Source organism: Papio anubis, chromosome 3, assembly GCF_008728515.1.
Source record: "Papio anubis isolate 15944 chromosome 3, Panubis1.0, whole genome shotgun sequence".
Lineage (NCBI taxonomy): Eukaryota > Metazoa > Chordata > Mammalia > Primates > Cercopithecidae > Papio > Papio anubis.
Window position 1 is genome coordinate 118,184,601 of NC_044978.1, and position 24,683 is coordinate 118,209,283.

The following is a 24,683-nucleotide window of genomic DNA, read 5'->3' on the forward strand; positions in this document are numbered from 1 at the left end:
TATATTTTTATCCGTAGTTAGAATAACTTTTCAAAGTGCAATCTGGATAATTTTTTTCTAAGATGTATTTTAGGCAAAGCATGTCTTCAAAGTTTCTATTTTTTCTATTTAAATAAGCATATAAATTATATTATATATCATTTTAAGATGGAAAAATTAAATTTAAATTTCTTTTTAAAAATCCTTTACAATTTTTAATTATCATTTGAGTAGCACTCCCCTATCGTGTATTAGAATTAGCTAAGACCAGTTGAACTGTTGAAAAGCCAAATATTTCCTTAATTAGCACAAGGTAGTGATTGAGAATCTCAAAATTTCTAGAAAATTCTTAATAAAAATATTGTTAAAATGCTCGTTACATTGAGAAGTGACCAAAATGAGCAATGTTTGAAATTCCTGTGAAAGGAAAGAAATGTAAGAGTGAAATCATACCTAAAATAAATGGCAAAGTCATCCGAAACTCCGAATAAGAACAAAACTATTGATTTCAGGAAGAATACTTGACACATTTGACAATCATAAAATTTATAACTGGATCTACAATTCTTCTCTTCTACAAATTCTACATGTGTCTGTACTTTTTCACATTAACTAACAAATACTTTTTCTTATTCTGGCCATGTAATTTTAGTGCACATGTTCAGGAAGCTTTGTGAAGTGTGAAACACAAAGACCAGTTCTTTTGTGGTTTAATCCGTCCCTGCTTAGGACAGACTGTACAGGAGTGGTCTATACCACAAATTAGTGATAAGTTAGTAATTGCTTCAGTTACGATATTACAAAACTGCTATTCTCATTAACTGAGACAAGAGTCTGTTTTGTTCATGAGAAAATACAGCAAAACCTGTATATAATTAATGTAGCTTAGCTTTGCTAAAAATTCATAAACGTTTGAAGAGATTATTTAAACTCATAACAGAAATGCATGAAATACTCATCATTAATAATACTACCCTATAGTTCTTAGAGATATGCATCTGTTGTCAAGTTTTGAATAACAAGAAGGCCAACAGAGAAGTTGGGCAACTATGAAAAATGACGGGCAGGTGCAGTGACTCACGCCTGTAATCCCAGCACTTTGGGAAGCCAAGGCCGGTGAATCACAAGGTCAGGAGTTCGAGACCAGCCTGGACAACATGGTGAAACCCTGTCTCTACTAAAAATACAAGAATTAGCCAGACATGGTGGTGTGTGCTTGTGATCCCAGCTACTTGAGAAGATGAGGCAGGAGAATCGCTTGAACCCTGGAGGAGGATGTTGTAGTGAGCCGAGATCATGCCATTGCACTCCAGCTTGGGCGACAGAGCAAGACCCCATCTCAAAATAAATAAATAAATGAATAAATAAATAAATAAATACTATCACACAGTCTTTCAATGTACAATAACTGGAGTGATAAAATGTAAAATAAAATGTAAGAAAAGAACAAAAGTGTAGAAATGTATTTTAAGCACATCTTAAGCACATTATAAATGTTTTTTTAGAAATAACAAAAAAATGTCTGGGCATGGTAGCTCACACCTCTAATCCCAGCACTTTGGGAGGCCGAGGCGGATGGATCACTTGAGGCCAGGAGTTTGAGACCAGCCTGGCCAACACGGTTAAACCCCATCTCTACCAAAAATACAAAAATTAGCCAGGCATAGTGGTGCATTCCTGTAACCCCAGCTACTGCAGAGGGTAAGGCCAGGAAGTGGAGGTTGCAGTGAGCCAAGATTGTGCCACTGCATTCCAGCCTGGGCAACAGAGCAAGACTCTGTCTGAAAAATAAATTAAAAATAGAAATAACACAAAGAGACATAAATATTTAGTGACTATAACTGGGAGTTCATAAAACTCTATTGGACTCTGACTACTTTGATCACTTGACTTTAATATATTATTTTTCTGAAATAATAAAATGTCAAATCTCATCCTGAACTTATGAATTCATAAAGACTTAATAACATACTAAAATTTGAAAGCTTCCTTAATCAGCGTATGATAGTTGTAAACTTTCTGTTTTCTTCTCTTAGATCCATAATGGAATTAGTGAAGATTCACAATAATTTAATGTAGATATTGCATTTATGTGATGAATTGGTTCTTTAAGAATTATGTGCAAAGTGATTTTTTTCTTTTTCATATATTCAAACATATTTTTAGTATATTAGTTTCCTATTTAAAGGAATAGTGATCGAATAATTTTGTAACATGAGTTTTTCAGATATTAAAAAAAATCTTCGTCACATTTAGATCACATGCACCTCAGCCAATGTAGGCTTCCTGTTGAAATTAACTTATCTATTCTTCACGTTTCCAACAAAACTTCCACATACGTGAATATACAGCCCCATCAGTTTATAATCTCACCGAATACAGGAATCTTGGATTTTTTTTCACCTATGTATCCCCTAAGTGGAGCATTCTTAAGGGTGCACATCAGAATTTTCTTGAGAGTTCTTCAAAAAAACACACACACAGGCCTGGACCCCACCCCATAAACCTACTGAATCAAGAAAGGAGAATGCAATGTACATTTTAAAACAGTTCTCAGGTGAGTCTGATCAGCTGACTCGTTAAAGAGCTAAGAAAAAAAAACAACAAAAAAAAAACCCCAAAAAACCACACTTTTATCTAGCAGTGTTTAGAGGAATGTTTGAGAAATGACGAGTGAAATGAATTCTTCTACAATGTCCTAAAATTCAGAAGGAAACTGTGAATTACTTAAGTGCAGGGGCTGTCTCATACATCTTTGCACCATCTCCCCCTAACATTCCAAGTTCTCTATGTCACATATTTAATTTCCTTTCCATTTAAAATTATTTTGTGTATTGCTTATCTCTTCCCCCTTCATGGGATATGAGATTCTTAAGCAGGGACATTACAACTTATTCAAAGTTTTATCCCCAGTGCCTAGAATAGTGCCTAGTTCTCAAAATATATTTGAGGAATAAATGAACTACCTAGAAGATTCAGTTTTCAATAAATGCAGTTAACATTGTTACTATTTGAGGGTAGTTGTCCAGGTTCTTTACATTTTGAACAAAGAATTGGACATGCACAAGCAAGGCTGCCAAAGCAGAGATTTATTTTAAATAGGAGTACACTCCACAAGGTCGCAGTGGGCTTGAGCCAGACGCTCAGGGGTGCTGGTTACACAACTTTCTGTGGCTTATATGCCCTCTAGAGGTTTCCCATTGGTTCACTCTAGTGGCCTGTGACCCATCTCATTGGTTGAAGAGTAGGCCTGTGTCCAGTCTAATTGGTTGTGGAAAGGGACCAATCAGAGGTACTTTCATTTTCTAACTGCCAGGCAGCAACTGCCACACAGCAAAAGGAGGGATTTGTTTAAAGGTGAGTGGCCTCTGATATCCAGTCAGCACTAGTCAGCCTTAGGTTCCCTGCCTCCAGACCCTGTTCTCCTGCGTCATTTCCCCCGTGAGAGAAGTGATCCCCATAAATCTTTATGAGAGGCAGAGTGACTGATGGTCTTTCTTGTATAACTGCTTCATGCTGAGTTGGGTTGGAGTCTCTATCTATTGGGGATCATGGAACTCTTTCCATGCTCTGTCTAGTAGAAACAGGGTAGTTTCTTGATGGCCACGGGTGCTACCTTCATTTGGAACTTGCTGGAAGCGCTGTTGACTGGTCATCTGAAGCTGATTGTCTTTAGGCCAGAGGCAATGAATTTGGTTAAAAGATTTAATGGGAACTTCAAAGGTTGAATACCTATGCTGTCAGGAATGAATTAAAACATTCTGCTTAATTACTACAAAGGAAATGATTCCAACCATTTGAAAAAAAGGAGTTAAACTGCAAAATATATGTATGCATATTGATAGATGATTGATACATCGATCAATAGATAGAAAGAAAGAAAGAAACATGGTTATCATTATCCAGCCTATAGTAACTATATAACAAAAACACCAAGGAAAGTTTGTAGATAATATATTTTGGCTGTCTTCTAAACAGGTACTTCAGGTCGTCCACAGGATCACAGGTGTAGTGGCTGATGGGAACTTGAGGTTCTAGGTCCAGGGCTTCAGGTATCACAGACTTAATTCTTGATAGATGTATCCAACTATCTAATCCTAGTACCTTGGCTACAGAAGGCGTGGCCAGTACCACTGAAAACAGTCCCTTCCATTTGGGTTACAGTTATTGAACAGATGATCCCTCTTTCCATGTTTTAACAAGTGCTTTATCTCCTGGCCTGATTTTGGATTGTTGGTTAGTTCCTGCTATGGGAAGCCTTTGAGTTGCAAATTTTTGTAAAGCCTGCTGTAATTGTCCTAGGTTAACTAGGTATTTTACTAAACTGGCTGTTTCTGGACTGGTTAATTAATTAATTTCATTAATTAGATCATTACTTAAGAATGGTCTTCTGTATAACATTTCATATGGGCTTATATTAATTTTTTCTCTAGGGGTATTACAAATCCTTAAAAGAGCTATGGGCGGTGAGCTGATCCAAGTTTCTAATGTTTCCTTATATAGCTTAATGCTCATTTTAGAGTTTGGTTAGCACTTTCTACTTTCCCAGAGGATTGAGGCCTCCATGCTGAATGTAAATAGTATCCGATTCCAAGAGCTTTTAGCAACCCCTTGAGTTATTTGGGAGATAAATGATGGACCTTTGTCACTTTAGAGACTCTGAGGTAACCCAAACCAGGGGATTATTTCTTTTAAGAGAAACTTATAACCTCATTAGCCTTCTCTGTTCTGGTAGGGTAAGCTTTGACCCAGCCAGTAAAGGTATATATCTATTAACACTGACAAAAACTTGAATCCTCTGCAAGCTGGCATATGGATGAAGTCTAATTGCCAGTCTTTCCCTGGGTAAGTTCCTCTCCTCTGGACCGGTTCTATTAGAGGAGGCATTTTGCTTCCTGGTTTGTTAAGTGCACACAGTGAACAGGCTTGAAAGACCTGCTTAACCACCAAAGCTAAGTTAGGCCCAGTGAAGAACATGGTCAGGTTGGCATCTCTCACCATATAGAAAGAGTCATGCAGAGGTTTTATAATCCTCCATTGGGGTTGTTTGAGGGAGATGTATTTTCGTTCCCATATACCACCAGGATCCTTGTTTTTGTCCCCCTCGCCCCTTTATTAACTGTTCTTCCTGTAGTGTATATTTAGGTTCCACTGGGGAATCAGTCATAGAAAGGAATCAGTACTAGGGTCTGTTGGGATTGCACCCTGAGGGCTGCAGCTTTGGCTTCTCTATCAGCCTTTCTGTTCCCTTGTGCTATAGGGGTTAAGCCCCTTTGATACTCTCTACAATGGATTATAGCTATGGCCTTTGGCGGGTGTATTGCTTCCAATAGCTGAAAATTTCAGGCCTGTGTTTTATAGGGGAGTGTTTGCTAGTTGGTAGTCCCCTTTCTTTCCAGACTGTAGCATGAGCATGAACCACAAGGAATACATATGTAGAATCTGTGTAGATGTCAAGCTTTTGTCCCAACATTAATGCTCGGGTGAGAGCAATGATTTCAGCCTTTTTTGCTGATGTGCCAGGGTGCAGTGGCCGGGTTTCAGTAATAGTGTTGTGATTTACTATTGCATATCCAGATCAGTGCTCCCAATTTGACACAAAACTACTGCTGGCTGTGAACCAATCATCCTCCGAATGTGGGAGAGGCTGATGTTTTTCAATCAGGCGGGCTAACATATGTATTTACAATGACCTGCTCACAGGAACGATTGGTTATTGGGCCTATGAGTAGCAATGAAGCTGGATTCGAAGTGTTACAGGTTTTAAGGGTTACACCTGGATTGTCTGGGAGCATGTCCTGGTAGTTGGTTAACCTTTCCCCCATCATCCAGATGTGTCCCTTTATCTCTAAGACTGATTTTACCTAATTTCCAATGGTTGACAGAGAGCAACTTTCGTGGCTTCCTCCACTAACATGGCAGGGGCTGGTATTGCCAGCAGGCAACTTGGCCATCCCAAGACCACTCCATCAAACCTTTTTGAAAAGTAGGTGGTTGGTCTGGGTTGTGATCCTAATTTCCGGGCTAGCATTCCCACAGCTATGCCCTTCTTCTCTGCTTAAGTTAGGCCTGGGATGCCAAGAGCAGGAGCCTGGGTAAGGGCCTGTTTTGGCTTGGTGAAGGCTTCTCCCATGTCGGGGATCCATTCCATTAGCTTGTTTTCAGGTCCACCTTGTTGCTTCATACAGGGGCTTTGCCATGAGCCCAAAGTTTGGCACCCATATCCTGCAAAATCTGGCCATTCCCAAAAAGCAACAAAGTTGCTGCTTGGTGGCAGGGGGTAGGGTGGGGGGGGGGGGGGGTGGGTAGGGAAGTCAAGTCATATATGGCTTACACTTGTTTCATGGATATTTGCTGGTTCTGGGTTTTAAGACATATCGTAAATATTGGACCTATTGGAGGGTAATCTGAGCCTTCTTTTTGGACATTTTGTATCCCCTGTTAGCCAGGAAATTCAAGGTTTTTATAGTACTTTGGTAGAAGCCTCCTAAGTCGGACTACACATAAGGAGGTCATCCACATACTGGAGTACGCTCCTGTTCTCCAGTTGCAGATCCCTCAGATCCCTCCCTAAGGCTTGGGCAAAGAAATGGAGGCTATCCCAAAGTCCCTGAGGGAGCACTATCCAAGCGTATTGTTGTTTTTCTCTGGTATTAGGATTTTCCCATTCAAAGGGAAAAAAGGTATTGGGACCCTGGGGCCAGAGGAATAGAGAATAAAGTATCTTGTAAGTCTAGGACTGAGTCATTTTGCATCCCATGGCACTTGAGCCAGGAGGGTATATGGATCTGCCACCAATAGGTGGACAGGGATAATAACCTCATTAATTATTCTGAGGTCCTGTACTAACTGGCATTGCCCTGACTTTAGAATGGGTAAGATGGTGGTGTTACAGGAAGAACTGCAGGGTTTTAAGAGCCCAGTGGTAAATAATACCTCAACTATGGGTGTTGGCCTTTTCTTGCTTCCAACTTAATTGGGTATTGTTCTTTATTGGAAAAATAGTGGGGGTCTTTAAGCTGTATTTTGACTGGCACTGCTGTTTCAGCCTTCCCTGGTTTCCCAGTATGCCATACCAGTGGGTTAACCTGTTTATTAGTGTGGTCTGGGGCATTGTCTATATGTTTGACTTTTAGTAATTTCACTGGGTGACACTTCGATTGTAATAGTACCCTTATTTGAACTATAATATCTCTTCCCAACAGGGGGACTGGGCAGCTTGGTACTTCTAGAAATTCCTGTTGGAAAATTTCTCTAATTGACAAAGGAGTAAAGAATCTTGTTTGTGACTTTCCTTCTAGTTCCCTAACACTCGTGGACTGGGGGGAAAGCTTTCCTGTACGAGCAGTAAGGACAGTGTAATTTGGCCCTGTATCGAAAAGAAACTGAATTTGGTTGCTCAGGATGTCCCGAGTTACTCCGGGCTCCTCGGTAGTAACTATGGTGTTCTTGGACAGGGTTGATAAGAAAGACCCCAGGCCTCTTCAGTCTTCATCTGATTCCTCTTTTAGCACTGCTGGAGTTTTGCCTGACTGAGCCTCTGGGTGGGAGTGGAGGCAGTCAATCCTCCAGTGCCAAGGATCATAAATGGCACCTTCACATTTTTGGCCTAGTTTTGGCAGAGGCTTGGTACAGTCCTTTGTCCAATGCCCAGGTTCCTTGCACTTGAAGCAAGAGCCCCTGTTGGCATTATCCATATGACTCTTTGGGTTTCCCTTGGATGCTTTTTGGGCATTCAGGGCATCACCAATGATGACTGCCATAATTTTGGCTTGCTGTTTTTCTTTACTCTGTTCCCTTTTTCCTTCCTCCAGATCACAGTAGTTATACACCATATAGGTGGTATCATGAAGTTGATTTTGATTATAGTTTATGGCTCCATCTGTAGCTTTTGGAGCTTACATCTAATATCTGGTATGGATTGGCTTATAAAATGTTGTGCCGTTAATATTTTGCCTTTGGGAAAGGAAGGGTCCAGATTAGTATATTTCTAAAAGGCTTTTATTTTATTCCAGGTTGCCATAAAACATGCCTGGATTTTCCTCCTTGCCCTTTGTAATCTCCCTTACTTTATTATAATTTACTTCCTTAGTTATTCCCTTTCTCATTCCTTCAAGGAGGGCCTCAAGCAATTTAGCTTAGTTGTTCATTCCCATGAATGTGTTATAGTTCCAATTAAGATCAGTAGTGGGGACTGTGCCTGGGCTCAGGTGATTTCTCTGAGGGTTTCGGGTGAATAAATTGTCCACTTCCCAATGGGTGGCCTCAAAGATTCATTCCTTTTCAAAGGGGGTGCAACAGTTTGCTACAATGAAATAATCTGTAAATTTCCTAGGATTCTCAGGGTAGTTTTCTGGCTTTTCCTTACATTGTTGTATATTAGTTATAGAGAAGGAGCCTGAACTAGGAATTGCCCCTCAGCTCTTGCTACTTCCTTAAGGGGTAGAAGGGATAGAGGGAGAGTCAAATATGGTGTTCACCTCTGAGTGTGAGGAGGACTTGGTAAGATCCCCAGTGTTTGGGTTTTAGTCTCAGGAGCACTTGGCAAAGGGCTATATGGGGGTGGTTGCTGTTCACCCTGAGACAGGTGGCTCTTGTAAAAGGGGGTCATCTATAATATCTATTAGATTTTGGTATAGGGCCATGAAGACCTGTACATGTGGGATTTCTGACCATTTGCCCTGCCTTGTACAAAATAGGCCTAATTGCAGGATAGTGTCCAATGGTGGAGGATGCAGCCAAGCGGGGAAGCAAGTGGAATAGATGGAGAGTTTCCCATAGACGAATCAGGTGTGATAGATGTAGAGTTGCCCATAGTGGTCTGGACTTATAGAAGTATTAGAAGACCCAAATTTTACCCAGGGTGTCCTGGAAGAATTCTGGGTCCTGACCGGGGTCCCTGGGAATCTCCCCACTTTAGGGCTCCTGACTTAGTCTGTCAGACTTCTCTGACCTTAGATGAGTGCTGGCACCACTTTCACCACTGATGACCCACTATGAACTTCCCTTCTTGTCCCCCGATGAAGGCTTCAGCTTCTAGAAGGCTTTGACTTCTACAATTACCTTTGGGTTTTCCTATCCCACTTAGAACAACTACTTAACTCTCTAAATTTAGGCAAGATTAAATTACAATAGATTACCTTCCACGAATCACACCCCTGCCCCATGACTTACACAGACCATCTACAACATGCCCAAACCTCCAACTTGTCCTTAACCAGTCAAGTAAGGGAAGGGGAGAATTTAGTATAAAGAAAGAAGGTTTAATTCACCTGAAATATGTGTGAGTTTGCCCTGGACAAGCCGCTGCTGCCAATTCTGTCACACATAGGGATCAGGGACTATAAGATAGAAAATAGTTCTTTCCCCTTCTGAGTAAGGCCAGCCATCCCCATTCACTCCTTGGCTTTCAGCTAACACTGGAAAGTGGTCCCAGCCAGTTACCCTCAATTACCCAGGAGCTACTAGGAAATAGTCACTGAAAGACTGAGAAAGAAAAGGACTCAGGTCCCTCACCCAAACCAGGCGGTGGCCCAGGTGAAACCTTTCAGTTTCACCAGAGAGTGGCCCTGGCCAGAAACCTGCAGTTGCCTCCGTGCTTAGATGCTTTCCACCAAAGGTCCTGAGTTGGAAAGGAAAAGAGAGCGAGAGAAAGAAATATAAAACCTAATCTTTGGGTTTACCTACTGGCTGGCTTACCAAAACATGTTCCTGGTTGAGGGTAGATGTCCAGGTTCTCAGCATTTCGAACAAAGAATTGGACAAAGCACACAAGCAAGACAAGCCAAAGCAGATATTTTTTTTCAAATGGAAGTACACTTCACAGAGAGGAAGCAGGCTCAAGCAAGAAGCTCAGGAGCGTTGGTTATAGAATTTTCCGGAGTTTATATACCCTCTAGAGGTTTCCCATTGGTTTACGCTAGTGCCCTGTGACCAGTCTGATCAACTGAAGAGTAAGCCTGTGACCAGTGTGATTGGTTGTGGGAGGGGACCAATCAGAGGTACTTTCATTTTCCAGCTGCCAGGTAGCAACTGCTGCACAGCAAAAGGAGGGTTTCAAAGGGAGTAGCCTCTGATATCCAGTCAGCATGAGTCAGCCTTAGGTACCCTGCCTCCAGAACCTATTCTCCTGCCTCAATAGCATATTACATTTACTTAGTTTCTATTGTATATAATCATCCACTGCCCTCAGCCCCATCTGCCAGTCCTTGCTTGGCAAAAGCCACACTGTTGAGGCTGTGAAAGTATAGCTGAGCCTTGAACACTATGGGTTTGAAATACGAAGGTCCACTTATACACAGACTTTTTTCAGTACATATATTGGAAAAGTTTTCTGAGATTTGCAACAATTTGAAAAAATCTGCAGATGAACTGTATGGCCTAAAAATATTTCCTGCCTCCCCTTCCACCTCTTCTGCTTCTGCCACTCCTGAGACAGTAAGACTAGCCCTTAACTCTTCAGTCTATTCAACATGAAGATAATGAGGATAAAGAGCTTTATAATGACCACTTTTGCTTAATAAATAGTAAATATATTTCTCTTATGATTTTCTTAAGAATTTTTGTCTCTAGCCTATTGTAAGAATAGAGTATACAATACATATAACACAAAAAATAATGTTAATCAACTTTATATTATCAATAAGTGTTCTAGGCACCAGTAGGGAATTAGTAGTTAAGTTTTGGGGGACTCAAAAGTTATACATGAATTTTTCTCATGTCAGGTAGGCACCCTTTCAAACCACAGTGTTAAAAAGTTAACGGTAATTTGACTTCATTGGTATATCAAGGTACTCAAAATGCTCAGTTAAGGCTTATTTTTGAAGGAACTAAAAATTATATGTATATTTTGATACAGAGTCTCACTCTCTGTCACCCAGTCTGGAGTGCAGTGGCATGATCTTGGCTCACTACAACCTCTGCCTCCTGCAGTCAAGTGATTCTTCTGCCTCAGTCTCCCTCCCGAGTAGAGCTGGGACTACAGGTGCCTGCCACTGCACCCGGCTAAGTTTTGTCGTTTTAGTAGAGACAGGGTTTCATCATGTTGGCCAGGCCGATCTCACACTCGTGACCTGAGATAATCCGCCTGCCTTGGCCTCCCAAAGTGCTGGGATTACAGGCTTGAGTCACCGTGGCCAGCCTGATGGATGTATTCTTCAGTATGGATAAATTATAAAATAAAAAGAACGTTATATATATCTAAATGGATCTAGTGCATTTATTAATAATATAGGGAATGTTGCTTATACATTGGAGGATTTCTTAATTCTAGTTTGGAGGTTTGCATGTTGACTCACAAAAGTAACTGTGATGCAATACTTACTCACTCTAGGACCATCTATAAAAATGCAATATCAATTATATGAACATGATTATACTTTTGGTTTCATAGCACATCTTTCAGCAGAGCCAAAGTGAAATCATTTCACTATTCATATGAAATATCAGGACTCATGGAGTAGGCATCAAATTGAGTGGTTAGGAGCATTTCCTCTTAGGGCTGCCCTTAACCTATACTCCGATTAAGGGACCATCGATTTATCATGATAAAAAAGGGCTGCTACTCAAACTTTTTGAAATTGTTCCTCTTTGTCTCAGCCTAGCATGCAGAATGTTGAATGTAAAGAATCCTACATTTTTACATAGGGTTGGTTTCCAACTCATGCATATATTCCAGAATGCCATGACACATCAGTGAGTGCAGCAATGTGATGTGGTTGTGATGACGCTCCATGCTACCCAATGATGCACCATAAAATACCCAAAATGATCAGTCTTAATGTGAAGTAAGTACTAAGTTCATGGCTTGAAAATATTGAAGATTACTTCACTTGCTCTGTAGCTCCATTTGTAAGAGTCCTTTAGTTCTTAAATATGGTTTACATAGTGTAACTATCATAATATCAAGGGTATTCATGATAGTTGTCATTTATTGAGCACTCACTGTATGCTAGGATCTGGTATTACTTGTTCATGTATCTTATCCATTTGATCTGCATAAGAGCATGTAACTATCTTTATTTTTTATTTTCAGATGAGGAATCTGAATCTTTCAAATATTAAGTAACTTAGTATGTGGTGGAATTTGTATATGAAAATCCACATTGGTTTGACTCTTAAGCTCATCCAAAACACTAAGCTATGCTGCCCCCATGATCTAGGTTATGTGCCACATCATTGTAAATGATCACCCTCTAAATTTCCAACTGGAAAAAGACTAAGCAATTTCCAATATAAATAGTCCACTTTCTCTTCAAATAGAAAGTGAAACATTTCTGATGACTGATCTGCACAATGTGTTTTCACCTCAATAACAAGAGTAAGAAAATGGAAAGTATTGCATATGTTAAATAGCTTGATTTAACCTCAATGTATACATATATCAAAACATCATGTCATATACTACAAATATGAAGTTACTTGTCAATCAAAAAGAAGAAGAAAATGAGAAAAATAGGGCTAGAACAGAAAGGAAGCCTATGAGAGCATAAAGGTGCAACAGTGTAGACCAACTGTGAGCTCCAAACAAAGTCTCCAAAAGAATGTTTTGAAATCTTTGGGCAAGTCTCTCAATCTCTCTGAATCACAATTGCCTCATCCACCAGAATAGATGACAGTGCAGGCCCCTACTTCACTTTGGAATGGGCATGACACTTTTCTAGCCTTATTTCCCATACTTGGTCATACTCTGACATCAGGTCTTTATTCCATGTAAAAGAGTTGCTGGGAAGGGCTTTGAGGGGCCTCCTCATCTTTCCACAGAGCTTTCCATTAAACAGAGGCAAAATTAAATCATGTCCTAGTTTTCCATGGCACTCTGAACCTTCTTATCATTTGATGTATTAGAATTACTTTGTATCTGGCCCACACCACTGAGCTCCTGGTGAACCTATACTGCTCCTCTTCATAAAAAATAAAGCAGGTGGCTCACACAAAATACGCTCTCAACAAATGTGGAATAGAAGGCATGATTCATGATTATTTCATTCTACTAAATGCATGATATTATTTGGACTATACACTGTGATATACCATCAAAAATAAGTGATCTTTTAAAATATTTCCCAGAATTAGGACAGATGCACTGTGACTCACATTATTATTATTATTATTATTTGAGTCGGAGTCTCGCTCTGTCACCCAGGCTGGAGTGCACTGGCATGACCTTGGCTCACTGCAACCTCTGCCTCCCGGGTTCAGGGAAGTCTCCTGTCTCAGCCCTCCCGAGTAGCTAGAATTACAGGCACGCGCCATCACGCCCGGCTAATTTTCTTTGCGTTTTTAGTAGAGATGGGGTTTCGCCATCTTGGTCAGGCTACTCTCGAACTCCTGACCCTCAGGTGATCCACCCACCTCGGCCTCCCAAAGTACTGGGATTACAGGCATGAGCCACTGCGCCTGGCCTGACCCACATTCTTAAAAGGGCTGTGTTACTGAAACCATCAGGAAAGAGATACATATCTCCAGGTGAAGGAAAATGAACAATGGTTTTTCTCTTCTTTAAGTCAAGAAAAATCCAGTTCTTTAGTTGACAGTACATCCAAGTTAGTCAAATTAAGCAGCTTCCTGCCTCCTCTTCATTTTATCTACTTGTCATGATTAAATATCCTACTAGGTTGTAAGTGGGCCCTCAATGCTGACCTTTTTATCTTGGGATTTGAGAGGCACAGTCTAGAACACTATCCTTCACCTAAATGCCAATATGCCACCAGTAGAAATTATCCTTTAGGCTAAATATTGTTCTTCCCAGAAACCCTGTTCTCAAGGATCAGTTTAATCCTAAATTCCTTTATCAGAGTGGAAAACAGCAGATTTCAGAGTCAGATGAAGAATTCAAATCCACCTGGCTTTGAACATTATCGACTGTGGGATGGTGTAGGTAAAATTTTAAGTGTATAATTTGGCAATAATAAATATTAATGTTGATGAGGGCCCTGGGCCACGTAAAGAAATAGGGAGTGAGGGGATTTGAAATTCTGGCCACTTTCACAGAAATGGGTGGGAAGGGGTTCTTGATTGAGATAGAAGCCCATCCTACATGAAACAATTCCTCATTAAGAGCTCTCTCTCATCCTTTATCCTTGTTGGAAACATCAGGCAAAGTCATTCTTGGTCTTAAAGTACTTTTACATCTAAATACGGAACTCTTCTATTTAATCCCCGTCTGTTGTAGATGTTAAGTATACAAAGAGGTTGTCAGAATTTGAAACGTCGGGACTTTTAACTGTCTGATACTAGTTCCCAAACCCCAGTCCTGCTCGCCCTCAAAAACGGCTTGCAGCTAGAGGTTTAAGTTCCACTTCCTCTCCGCGAATCCTTACGCACGCGGGAGGCGGGGCGTGTGTCCTCCGCGCGTGGTTTTCGGGTAGCACCTTCTGGGGCGCCGCCTGCCTCCACCCACGGCCCGGCCTTGACGTCATGGGCTGCGGCCCCCTCCCGGCTGAGCCTATAAAGCAGCAGGTGCGCGCCGCCCTACAGACGTTCGCACACCTGGGTGACAGCGCCCCAGAGGTCCCGGGACAGCCCGAGGCGCCGCGCCCGCCGCCCGGAGCTCCCCAAGCCTTGGAGAGCGGCGCACACTCCCGGTCTCCACTCGCTCTTCCCACACCCGCTCCTTTTGGCCGCAACTCGCGTCCCAGAGACCGAGTTGCCCCAGAGACCGAGACGCCGCCGCTCCGAAGGACCAATGAGAGCCCCGCTGCTGCCGCCGGCGCCGGTGGTGCTGTCGCTCTTGATACTCGGCTCAGGTGAGGATTCACCGGCGCTGAACTGCTGGACTGTCCTCCCATGGCAGGCAAAAGCTGTTGCCTCTTGAGTTTGGCTCTTGCTTCTCCAAAAATCGCCCTTTAGCTCCCCGGACCCTGCGCCGCAGGAGGTGATCACTGTAGCTCCCTCCCTAGGAGGAAGAGAGAAGGGCAGATGTCTCAGACGTCCAGGACAAGGTGTCCCAGAGAATCCCTGTACTTTTTCTTTCGTTCACCTGAGGAGACGGGAGAGACCATTTGAACCTAACCCTTCGTTTCCCAGATTAAAAAGACCAAGGTCTAGAGAGGTGAAGTGATTTCCGCAGATCTTGGACCCAGCAGTGTTTGCTGCCTCCTGCCTAATTCTCCATCTCCTCTGTCTAGTGATTTCTTCTTTACCTTCCTAGAGGGACTCAGAGTGTCCTGGCGAGGGGTTAAAAGCACCACTCTGATGCTGTTTTATTGAGACCTAAGAAAAAGCAAGATAAAGCAGTGCCTTAACTCTGGGCCCGAAATCTTAGTACTCAGTTTATTGTCTATGTAGTAGTAGTAGTAATAATAATAATAATGAAAAATGACAATAATAATCGATATAATTAACCACTGTTTATATTATGTTTTACATTTTATGGACATAATCTTTTAAAAATATGAACACATATTAAGAAAATCTGATATTTATATCTAGAACCTATTGAAATCGTCCAGGATGGCATTCTAGCCAAAAAAGAAATGCATTTGGAATGTGAAGTGATGGGAATTTTTAGACATTACCCATCAAGTAATTGTATTAGATTAATTTGCCAATTTGGCGGGATTTTTTTTCATGTGGAAATTAATGTGGATTATCTGTGGAAAAGAAAAACTTCATAAAAGCAGCTCTGTAATTGGGACAGCTGAATTTGCTTGCTGGCAAAAATGTAAAGTTTCTTTCATAGAAATGACTCAATCACAAACAATAGCACATGTGCAATAACTGCTTTGATGTCAAAAGATAAACATTTCTTCCTAACACAGCTGACTGGAGAGAAAGGCACCCCACTTTACCTTTTCTTTTTTTCCCTTATTCTGTCCCCTGCAGGCCATTATGCTGCTGGAATGGACCGCAATGACACCTACTCTGGGAAGCGTGAACCATTTTCTGGGGACCACAGTGCTGATGGATTTGAGGTTACCTCAAGAAGTGAGATGTCTTCAGGAAGTGAAATTTCCCCTGTGAGTGAAATGCCTTCTAGTAGTGAACTGTCCTCGGGAGTCGACTATGACTATTCAGAAGAGTATGATAACGAACCGCAAATACCTGGCTATATTGTAGATGATTCAGTCAGAGGTGAGTAGAGGATAAAGCAAAAATATGGCCTATGAGATGTGGGTTTATATGAGCAAAGCTGCTTCAGAAGCGGAGCTGCTCCCCAGATTTTTTAGTGGCTTTATTGTATGTACATCTGTTGGATATCCCCTAGGTAAACTGAGACAAAAAGAACCATAATGTGGACACATCCTATCTGGCCGGAGTGATCATAAATGATGTATGTCTCATTTTTAAACCTAATCTTCGCAGTGACTTTAAGTAGGAATTGTCATCCTCATTTTACAGATGTGATGACTGAAGCCCAAACAAGTTTTGCTCTAGGTTCCACAGGTAACAAGCAGATGAGTTAAAATTAGAGCTCCAGTTTGTTTGATTCTATGCAGAAGAGACGCTAAGCTCTTTCCCACTATGCTACATGACCCCCATTCTGAGAGACAAATTTAGACATTAACCATTCCTATCTACTTTGTATCTATCTTAGCTTTTGTATCCCCTTCCCCCACACCACCACAGATAACTGCATTTTAACACAAATAAGGGAGCAGAGGAAGTAATGGGACAGGAGGCATTAGACTTTAGCATTTAAGTACTAGGTGGTGAGAAACTGATGGAATAATAATAATAATATTAATGCCATCTGGAAATATTAAAGAAGGCTGAATATACATAGATTTTGTATTGCTAAAATCACTCTTTAATCCCAAATCGCATTTGTTAGTTATATAATAGTGACCCATGGTTTCTTTCACTTTCCTGTTATCTCATATTTTTAAAAGGCCCTTTCTTTGGAGTGAAAGTACCAAAGTGAGAGATAAATATTGCGTACTTTGGAGTTTGAAGGAAGAAGAGGTTAACAATAAACAAGATCTAAATATCCTAAGAGCATCCACTACAGAGGCAGGGCAAGATGGTTTCAGAGCTCTTGAAGGCCTTTTCTGTCCTGGCTTGAGTTTCCCTGGCTTCTCCCAGGGAAACTGTCTGGTTCTGAGAACTGGGGAAGGGACATCAAGTGGTACCACAGGGACAGTGACTGGAGTGAGTGGGAGGTGAGAAAACCTTTAGCACACACTCCACTTAATTCCCCTCCTTCTGAAAGTGTACTTTTCTGTGAGGTGGGGAAGGGGTTTATGTGTGCTTATTTTTGAAGGCATGAGATTAGACCATCAAGGTGTCTAGAAACTGTTCTCTTAAACATGTTTCAAGTTGTTAACACTTCAGAAGGCCAAGTAAATGATTAGTAGTACAAATGATGACTAGTGCTTAAAATTGCAATGCATTGTGAAATAGAGTGAAAATGTTGGCTGAATACCTTCACAAGGCTAAGTTAAATGTCCATGATGTTAGTGCTTATTGCGACACTTCAGCATAGTGTCTATTTATTATTTGCCTCCGTCTATATAGTTTGTCATCTATCTGATAAAGTGAGTTATGTTCATTCAAAATATTTCTCTTAAAGGACTTTTCTATCTTTTGCTTTTTTATCATCAGAGAAAAGTTTCAGCATAAAAATTGCATAACCACCTCTTAAACATTTGCTACTAATTTTACTTTTGTTAAATGTTATAATAATCTGCTAAAATATTCAGTATTTATTTTGCATTTCCTTAATCACAGATATTCTGTCTTTGATACCCTAGTTGACCTTCACTTTGTTTCTTATGTTTTGTATTTAATGGGTGCTGCATGACCATTATGACTAATAGTATTTTCTCTTTACCGAAATCTGTTTGCTAAATATTCACTTGGATAAACCTCTTCAGACATTAGCATAACAAAATGCACATCACTAACATGGAAAGCCCTTTCCTATCTTTGGTATGTGGGTAAACTACACCTTGCATAACTGCAAGACTGAACAAAAGTTTCTGTGGATCTGATAAGATAAATCTCTTAAGCATTGAATACAAATGTTCCTGGGCTCCTGTTTTCAAATAGATTGACCACAGAAATGAGCTCCATGGAAAGTATCAATTTGATTATAGTCTGTTGTAATCTGGGAGTTGGAGCATTGTAATGTAGAGTAACTCTAATTTATAATTCTCATTTTTTTCCACCTGCACGTGGTACTCAGTAATTCCCAACTATAATCATGAGTGGACACTACTTTTTGGTAGAAAAAAACTGAAAATTATACATTATAGTTATTCAATCCTTTCTAACTTTTATATTGTGTTAGGTAACGAGGTGTGCATGGCTGTTACCCCTGTGAGCTCTCACTGCTATGACATCTTTCTCTCGTGTCTCTAAAATGATATTCAAGTTTGAGAGACTCTTGTCAGTAAATCTTTTCTGTTTTAGTTGAACAGGTAGTTAAGCCCCCCAAAAACAAGACCGAAAGTGAAAATACTTCAGATAAACCCAAAAGAAAGAAAAAGGGAGGCAAAAATGGAAAAAATAGAAGAAACAGAAAGAAGAAAAATCCATGTAATGCAGAATTTCAAAATTTCTGCATTCACGGGGAATGCAAATATATAGAGCACCTGGAAGCAGTGACATGCAAGTAAGTTTTGCCCAAAGTATATACAATTCTGTATTTCTAGCACCATGTCTGAAACCCCTAACTGCAGGAAACCATTTATTTTTCCAATGTATAAACCAAGGGTCAGTAAACTTTTTGTTAAAGCACCAGATAGTAAGTATTATAGGCTTAGTGGGCCAAGATTGTTATATGTACTTAAACAACCAATTAAAGTGTAACCATTTAAAAATGTAAAAATTGGTGGGTGCAGTGGTTCACACCTGTATTCCCAGCACTTTGGGGGTCGAGGTGGGCAGATCCCTTGAGCCCAAGAGTTCGAGACCAGCCTGGGCAACATGGGGTGAAACCCCATCTCTGCAAAAAATACAGAAGAATTTAGCTGAGTACAATGGTGACAGCCTGTAGTCCCAGCAACCTGGGAGGCTGAGGTGGGAGAATTGCTTGAGCTCGAGAGGTTGAGACTGCAGTGAGCTGTGATCGCACCACTACACTCCAGCCTGGGTGACAGAGCGAGGCCCTGTCTCAAAACAAAACAGAAATGTAAAAACTATTCTTTGCATGCAGGTTGTTTAACAAAACAAAAAAGCAGCAAATGGCCAGATTTGACCCATGGGCTGTAGTTTGCTGACCCCTGGTATAAACCATTATTTTTTGTGCATGCTCGTGCTTGCCCTCTCTCTCTCTTTCTTTCTATATATGTATATACACACACACACACATATATGTGCGTGTATTTTTAAAAAACTCCTTTAAAAAAGGACCTAAAGGTAATTTTTACATAATCTTTCACGTTGTTTTAACCTCCTCTCCGCTTACCTCCCACAAGCTGCTAGCACATTAAATAATAGTGGAATGTATCAACTGCATAACAAATCACTGAACTCATCAGTTGGTCATAAAAGAAACACAAAGAATGGCAAGGTGTGTCTTCTTGGAATATCACACCCAAACTAATCTCAACTTGTTCTTATACTAATAGATGCTTAGTTAGAATGCATTCTGTGTCTCATTATTTAAAATATGAATACATGGCATAACTTTTTTAGTGTCGGAATTAAATGGTTCTTTATGATCTGGAAAGTAAGCTTAAGATACACAGAATGTTTTTGTGATTATAATTTTTAAATGTGAATTGTTTGTAGATGTCAGCAAGAATATTTCGGTGAACGGTGTGGGGAAAAGTCCATGAAAACTCACAGCATGATTGACAGTAGTTTATCAAAAATTGCATTAGCAGCCATAGCTGCCTTTATGTCTGCTGTGATCCTCACAGCTATTGCTGTTATTACAGTCCAGTAAGTATGACATAACTTACAAATTCTTAACACAATAATGGGAGGTTAATTTTTTCAGTATTTCTCTCATCCTCTGGTATTTTAGATGAATTATTCTATTGTTGTCACATGATCTTTGGTTTATATTTTTGTATTTTATTGACAAATATCACAGAAAGTGGTCAATATTTATGACCGTGGCCACCATTGAAATTTAATATGTAAAGCCCTTTTATAGAAGATCTAGAAAATTTTTGAGCTTAAATAATTGAGGGTTTTATTTCATGTCATTTTTCTGCTTGTGGTTACTTTAGAATCTCAGAAAATATTTATATCTTCTGTGAAATCCTATGCTTCATCAAGTCTCAGAAGCTAATTAAGACCTGGTTTGTAGGAGGTTCATAGTATCAGACATACTGCTTTGATACCAAAAACGACAAAGAACTACAAATCATCAGCAGCCAAGAAGAGATGTGTTTTCTGCTCATGTTAGAATGCAAAATTCTGAGTTAGGAATATAACATGGTACTAATTTACTTACAGCCTATGCTTATTTTGTTACTATCAAACATGAGGACTAAATTGTTAAAAAATAAATTTCCATCATATGACATGGCATAGCAAGCAAGGACAATTCTATTACTGTTTCATTACAGCATATCTTCCCTCTGCTCATAATAACAGATCACACACTTCACTTCATCACTAGTGAATGTTAGGACTAGACTGTCCCAGGTAGTCGGCACTGATGGGTGCATCAAAATGGCATTGTCTGTCAAACAGAAGTCACTGAATGAGGGAAGTTGGGGGAGGACATGAATGGCTCTGTGATGACTCATGTCCTACTAGAGCTTGGGAAAAGCAAGGGACTCATTCTTCTAATTTTAGGTCTTGGTAAATAACCTTAACAGCTATCCAGTGTGTACATGATCTACCAAGACTACCATTCAGGAAACAAGGGTTTATCTTCTGCCATTGTTTACAATTATTTTAAATTTAGATCATATCATGATAAAATGACACAAATTATTTCATCATGCATATAAAGTTTGATATGTAGCTTAAATTTGTTTTGTACACCCTAGAATTTGTCCTGGTTTTTTAGTACCGCAAGCCAGATATGCAAAGGGGTTTAGGAGAGGGACTCTCAGACAAATCATTATTATTTTTAAGGATAGAACAAAACAATCGCTAGTTAAGGAAGATGTTTTGTAGTAATTAAACTTGTAATTATTCGGCTTGAAATATTTCCTAATTTTTGCGGGAAGAATGGATAGATTTTGTTATGTTAGCACTCTTAAAATTAAACAGTGGCTTTTTTCCCGTTGTCTCCCATGTTCTCCCTGTGTTTGAAACATAAAACAAACACTAAACCTAAGCAAAAGTTGCTGGGTTTGTTTTCTTAATTGAGGTGAGTTTTTCCCTCTACTATTACAATAAAAGAAAACTTTTTAGGATTTTAATGATAATGTTTTGTGGTGGGTTAAAGACCTCCTAACAACAGGGGTTGTTTATACAACAACTAGAAGTTTTTAAATAATTGAGTTTTTAAAGTGGAAAGTAGCAGTAAATTAAACTAGAAGGATATATATTATACCTAGAAATAAATAAAGCTCAACTTGTTTTGTAAGCCTGTTTTAAAAATATTTAATCATTTACTTTGTGCGAGCATAGAGTCTTCCTGTGGCAAAACTATACTATCATCTTCTCCAGTTGTGCATGGCAGCTGTGCTAAGTTCTGCAAAAACAAGACATCCGGATATGTTTCATACCTTCTCAGAACTGGCATATCAAGACACATTTATTTAAATATAAGTCCTCTGGAAATAGGTTTATATAAAGTCAACATAAATACCCCCTTAGAAATTGGTAATATTTTATAGCCAGATTTAGGTTTAGTGTCAAGTGTAGTGATTACTGGTCTATCACTACTCATGAAGTAGAACCCCCTGTGCTCACAAAAACCCCAGTCAAACATATAGATGAATAGAGCTTTGATAACATTAAAATGCCTTGTTCTCTGAAGTCTTAGAAAACGATACGTCAGGAAATATGAAGGAGAAGCTGAGGAACGAAAGAAACTTCGACAAGAGAATGGAAATGTACATGCTATAGCATAACTGAAGATAAAATTACAGGTTTGAGTTTTAAAATATATCTTTAGATCATATCCTATAATTTAAAAAATTTAACACTATATAATCTCAAGAAAAATATGGAATGTGTTCTTAATTGTGTATACATTATGAACAATGGCTATATTAAAGTATTGTTCTTTGAGTATGAGATGGAATTCAGTATTGAGAATAGACTATGTGTTTAATCAGTATTATTAGGGATATAAATATGAGAGACTGATCCTATTCTCAAAGAACTTATTGTTTAGTAGATAGGAAAAAAAAAATGTAAGAAACCAGAATACTAGAGATGTAAAATAAATGTCATGGGAAAGGAACCAATGGAGTATAAGAAGTTTCTAATGAAAATCAGAAAGAATCCAGTGGAATTTATTTAGGGAGGAGGAAAATATGTGTTCAGGATGGCCTTGGAAGTGAACCTTGAAGGACTAGTAAGATTGGTTCAAGAAACTGTGAATGGAAAGGAAGGGTTATACTGAGAAATGGAATAGATCATTTTAGAAACTTGGGAAAAATGGCTTAGTCTAAATGAGTGTTAGGGGAGATACAGTTGTGATGATAGGTTGAGCTCACATGGTGGAGAGCCACAGTTGGGGGTGCTTGCACTAAAAATGTGAGGGCATGGAGACAGACAATAGGTTGAATACTCTTTTTTACAAAAGGAAATAGAAAGGGAGGGGGATGTAAATTTGATAAATAGGTTGGTGAGAACATATATTTTATTTTATTGTAAAGAGCTGAGCATGTTGTGGGTATACGGTAAGAAAGTGTGAAGAGGAATATTTCATTGACAATGAAAGTGAGAAGCTAAGGAAGAAAACTCCCAGAGGAAGTGGGAGGCAAGGAAATCAAGAACACACTTGATTTCTGTCAGTCTGTCAGAAGTCTGCCTGAAGAAGGAACTTTATTTCCTTAGACATTCAAGAGAGATGATGTCATTTCAGTTATTGATTGTCTAACTTCTGTAGGTTTAAGGTTACTTGAGGGCTGGGCACTGTGGCTGAGGCCTATAATCCCAGCACTTTGGGAGGCTGAGGTGGGCGGATCACCTGAGGTCAGGAGTGCAAGACTAGTCTAGCCAACATGGTGAAACCTTTTCTATACTAAAAATACAAAAAAATAGCTGGGTGTGGTGGTGAGTGCCTGTAATTCCAGCTACTCGGGAGGCTGAGGCAGGTGAATTGCTTGAATCGGGAGGTGGAGGTTGCAGTAATCTGAGATCGTGCCATTGCACTCCAACCTGGGCAACAAGAGTGAAACTCCATCTTAAAAAAAAAAAAGAAAAGAGTTACTTGAAGTGCTTGTTGAATATGCATATTCCTAAGCCCAACCCTAAATCCACTGAATCAGAATTTCTATTTTTAATGTACACTCCAGATGGTTCTGATGCTTGAACAACACTATATTTAGCATTGGTTAAGTACAGATATTTTGTTATTAGCCTATTGCAGAATTAGCTCAATAATTCATAAAATGGATAATTATTCATACCAATGCTATGCTCCGTATTTATTGCATCAAAGTTTTTAATGTATTGGCTTAATGTGGTAAAGCTAAGACCACCAATGTGAATAAGGACGAATTTTTGGTTATTTTAGTGCCACTGAGATTTTTCAGCATAGATCCCAGAATTATTTTAGGAAAGAGAATATGCTGTGCTAGCACATAGTGGCTGCCTACTAACTGGTAGTTACTATTATTATGCCCTTGGTACTAATTTTCCTAAATTAAAAGTATATCATAAATACACTGAGACACTTAATCTTTGATTTTAATTATGTCCACTGCATAGATTTGGTTATGAAAACTATTTCTCATGACTGCTGTTGCATTTTTATTAGCAGAATTTGATGCAACAGGTTTGAGCATATGCAGACTTCTACTGAAGTAGGTGTATAATCAAAGCGGGTGTGAAAGACGAACTCAAGCCAAAGTAAGAGTTGGTCTCTGAAAAATCAGCATTTCTCATACGATGTACTAGAAAACAACTGATAGAAATTCTGATTCCTGATTATGCTTTAAAGTTTCTTAAAGATCAGCTGGAATTGAGCTTATCTGTAACATTTTGTTTTATTTTATTTTCTCACAGGATATCACATTGGAGTCACTGCCAAGTCATAGCCATAAATGATGAGTTGGTCCTCTTTCCAGTGGATCATAAGACAATGGACCTTTTTTGTTATGATGGTTTTAAACTTTCAATTGTCACTTTTTATGCTATTTCTGTATATAAAGGTGCACGAAGGTAAAAAGTATTTTTTCAAGTTGTAAATAATTTATTTAATATTTAATGGAAGTGTATTTATTTTACAGCTCATTAAACTTTTTTAACCAAACAAATTGAGAGTTTGAATATTAGTTTTGATATTGCAAGACTCCAGTGTATTTTTCTCCTAACAGTTGGTTGATCATTTAGAAGGCTTTTCTCCCTCTTTTTACTGTCTTTATGTTCATTTTTAAAACTTATTTTTTTATTAGATGACACTCTTCATGGGAAAATTACAATCTAGAGTCACATAGTTCTCCCACAAACATGAATGTTTATAATAATAATCCCAAATTGGTCTTACTTATGCAATGTAGAACTTATACCAAGTGCTGTTAATTATAAAAGCATCTAGAATCAAGATAAGGTGCTACCTTTCTGTTACAGTGGACCTAGATATTATAAAAGAAAGCAAACTCACTGCCCATCACTATGACCATCATAGACAAGGAGAGAAAAATAGGTTTGAATATTACAAAAGTGACATATTA

The 24,683-nt window shown here is 39.3% G+C and overlaps 1 protein-coding gene across 2 annotated transcripts; it reads left to right on the forward strand.

Annotated features, from left to right (window-relative positions):
* The first annotated feature begins 3,959 nt into the window (after nt 1-3,959).
* On the forward strand, nt 3,960-24,267 carry AREG (amphiregulin). Of its 2 annotated transcripts, none has more exons than XM_009206937.4 (6): nt 3,960-4,031; nt 15,805-16,053; nt 18,334-18,535; nt 19,657-19,809; nt 21,815-21,926; nt 24,016-24,264. In XM_009206937.4, the coding sequence occupies exons 2-5, from the start codon at nt 15,822-15,824 to the stop codon at nt 21,906-21,908; spliced, it is 681 nt and encodes a 226-aa protein (XP_009205201.1). In that variant the 5' UTR covers nt 3,960-4,031; nt 15,805-15,821; the 3' UTR covers nt 21,909-21,926; nt 24,016-24,264. The 2 variants fall into 2 exon arrangements, with proteins under 2 accessions (XP_009205201.1, XP_003898807.1); XM_003898758.5 differs by lacking the exon at nt 3,960-4,031 and adding an exon at nt 14,420-14,726 and having other exon boundaries at nt 24,016-24,267.
* Nucleotides 24,268-24,683: the final 416 nt, after the last annotated feature.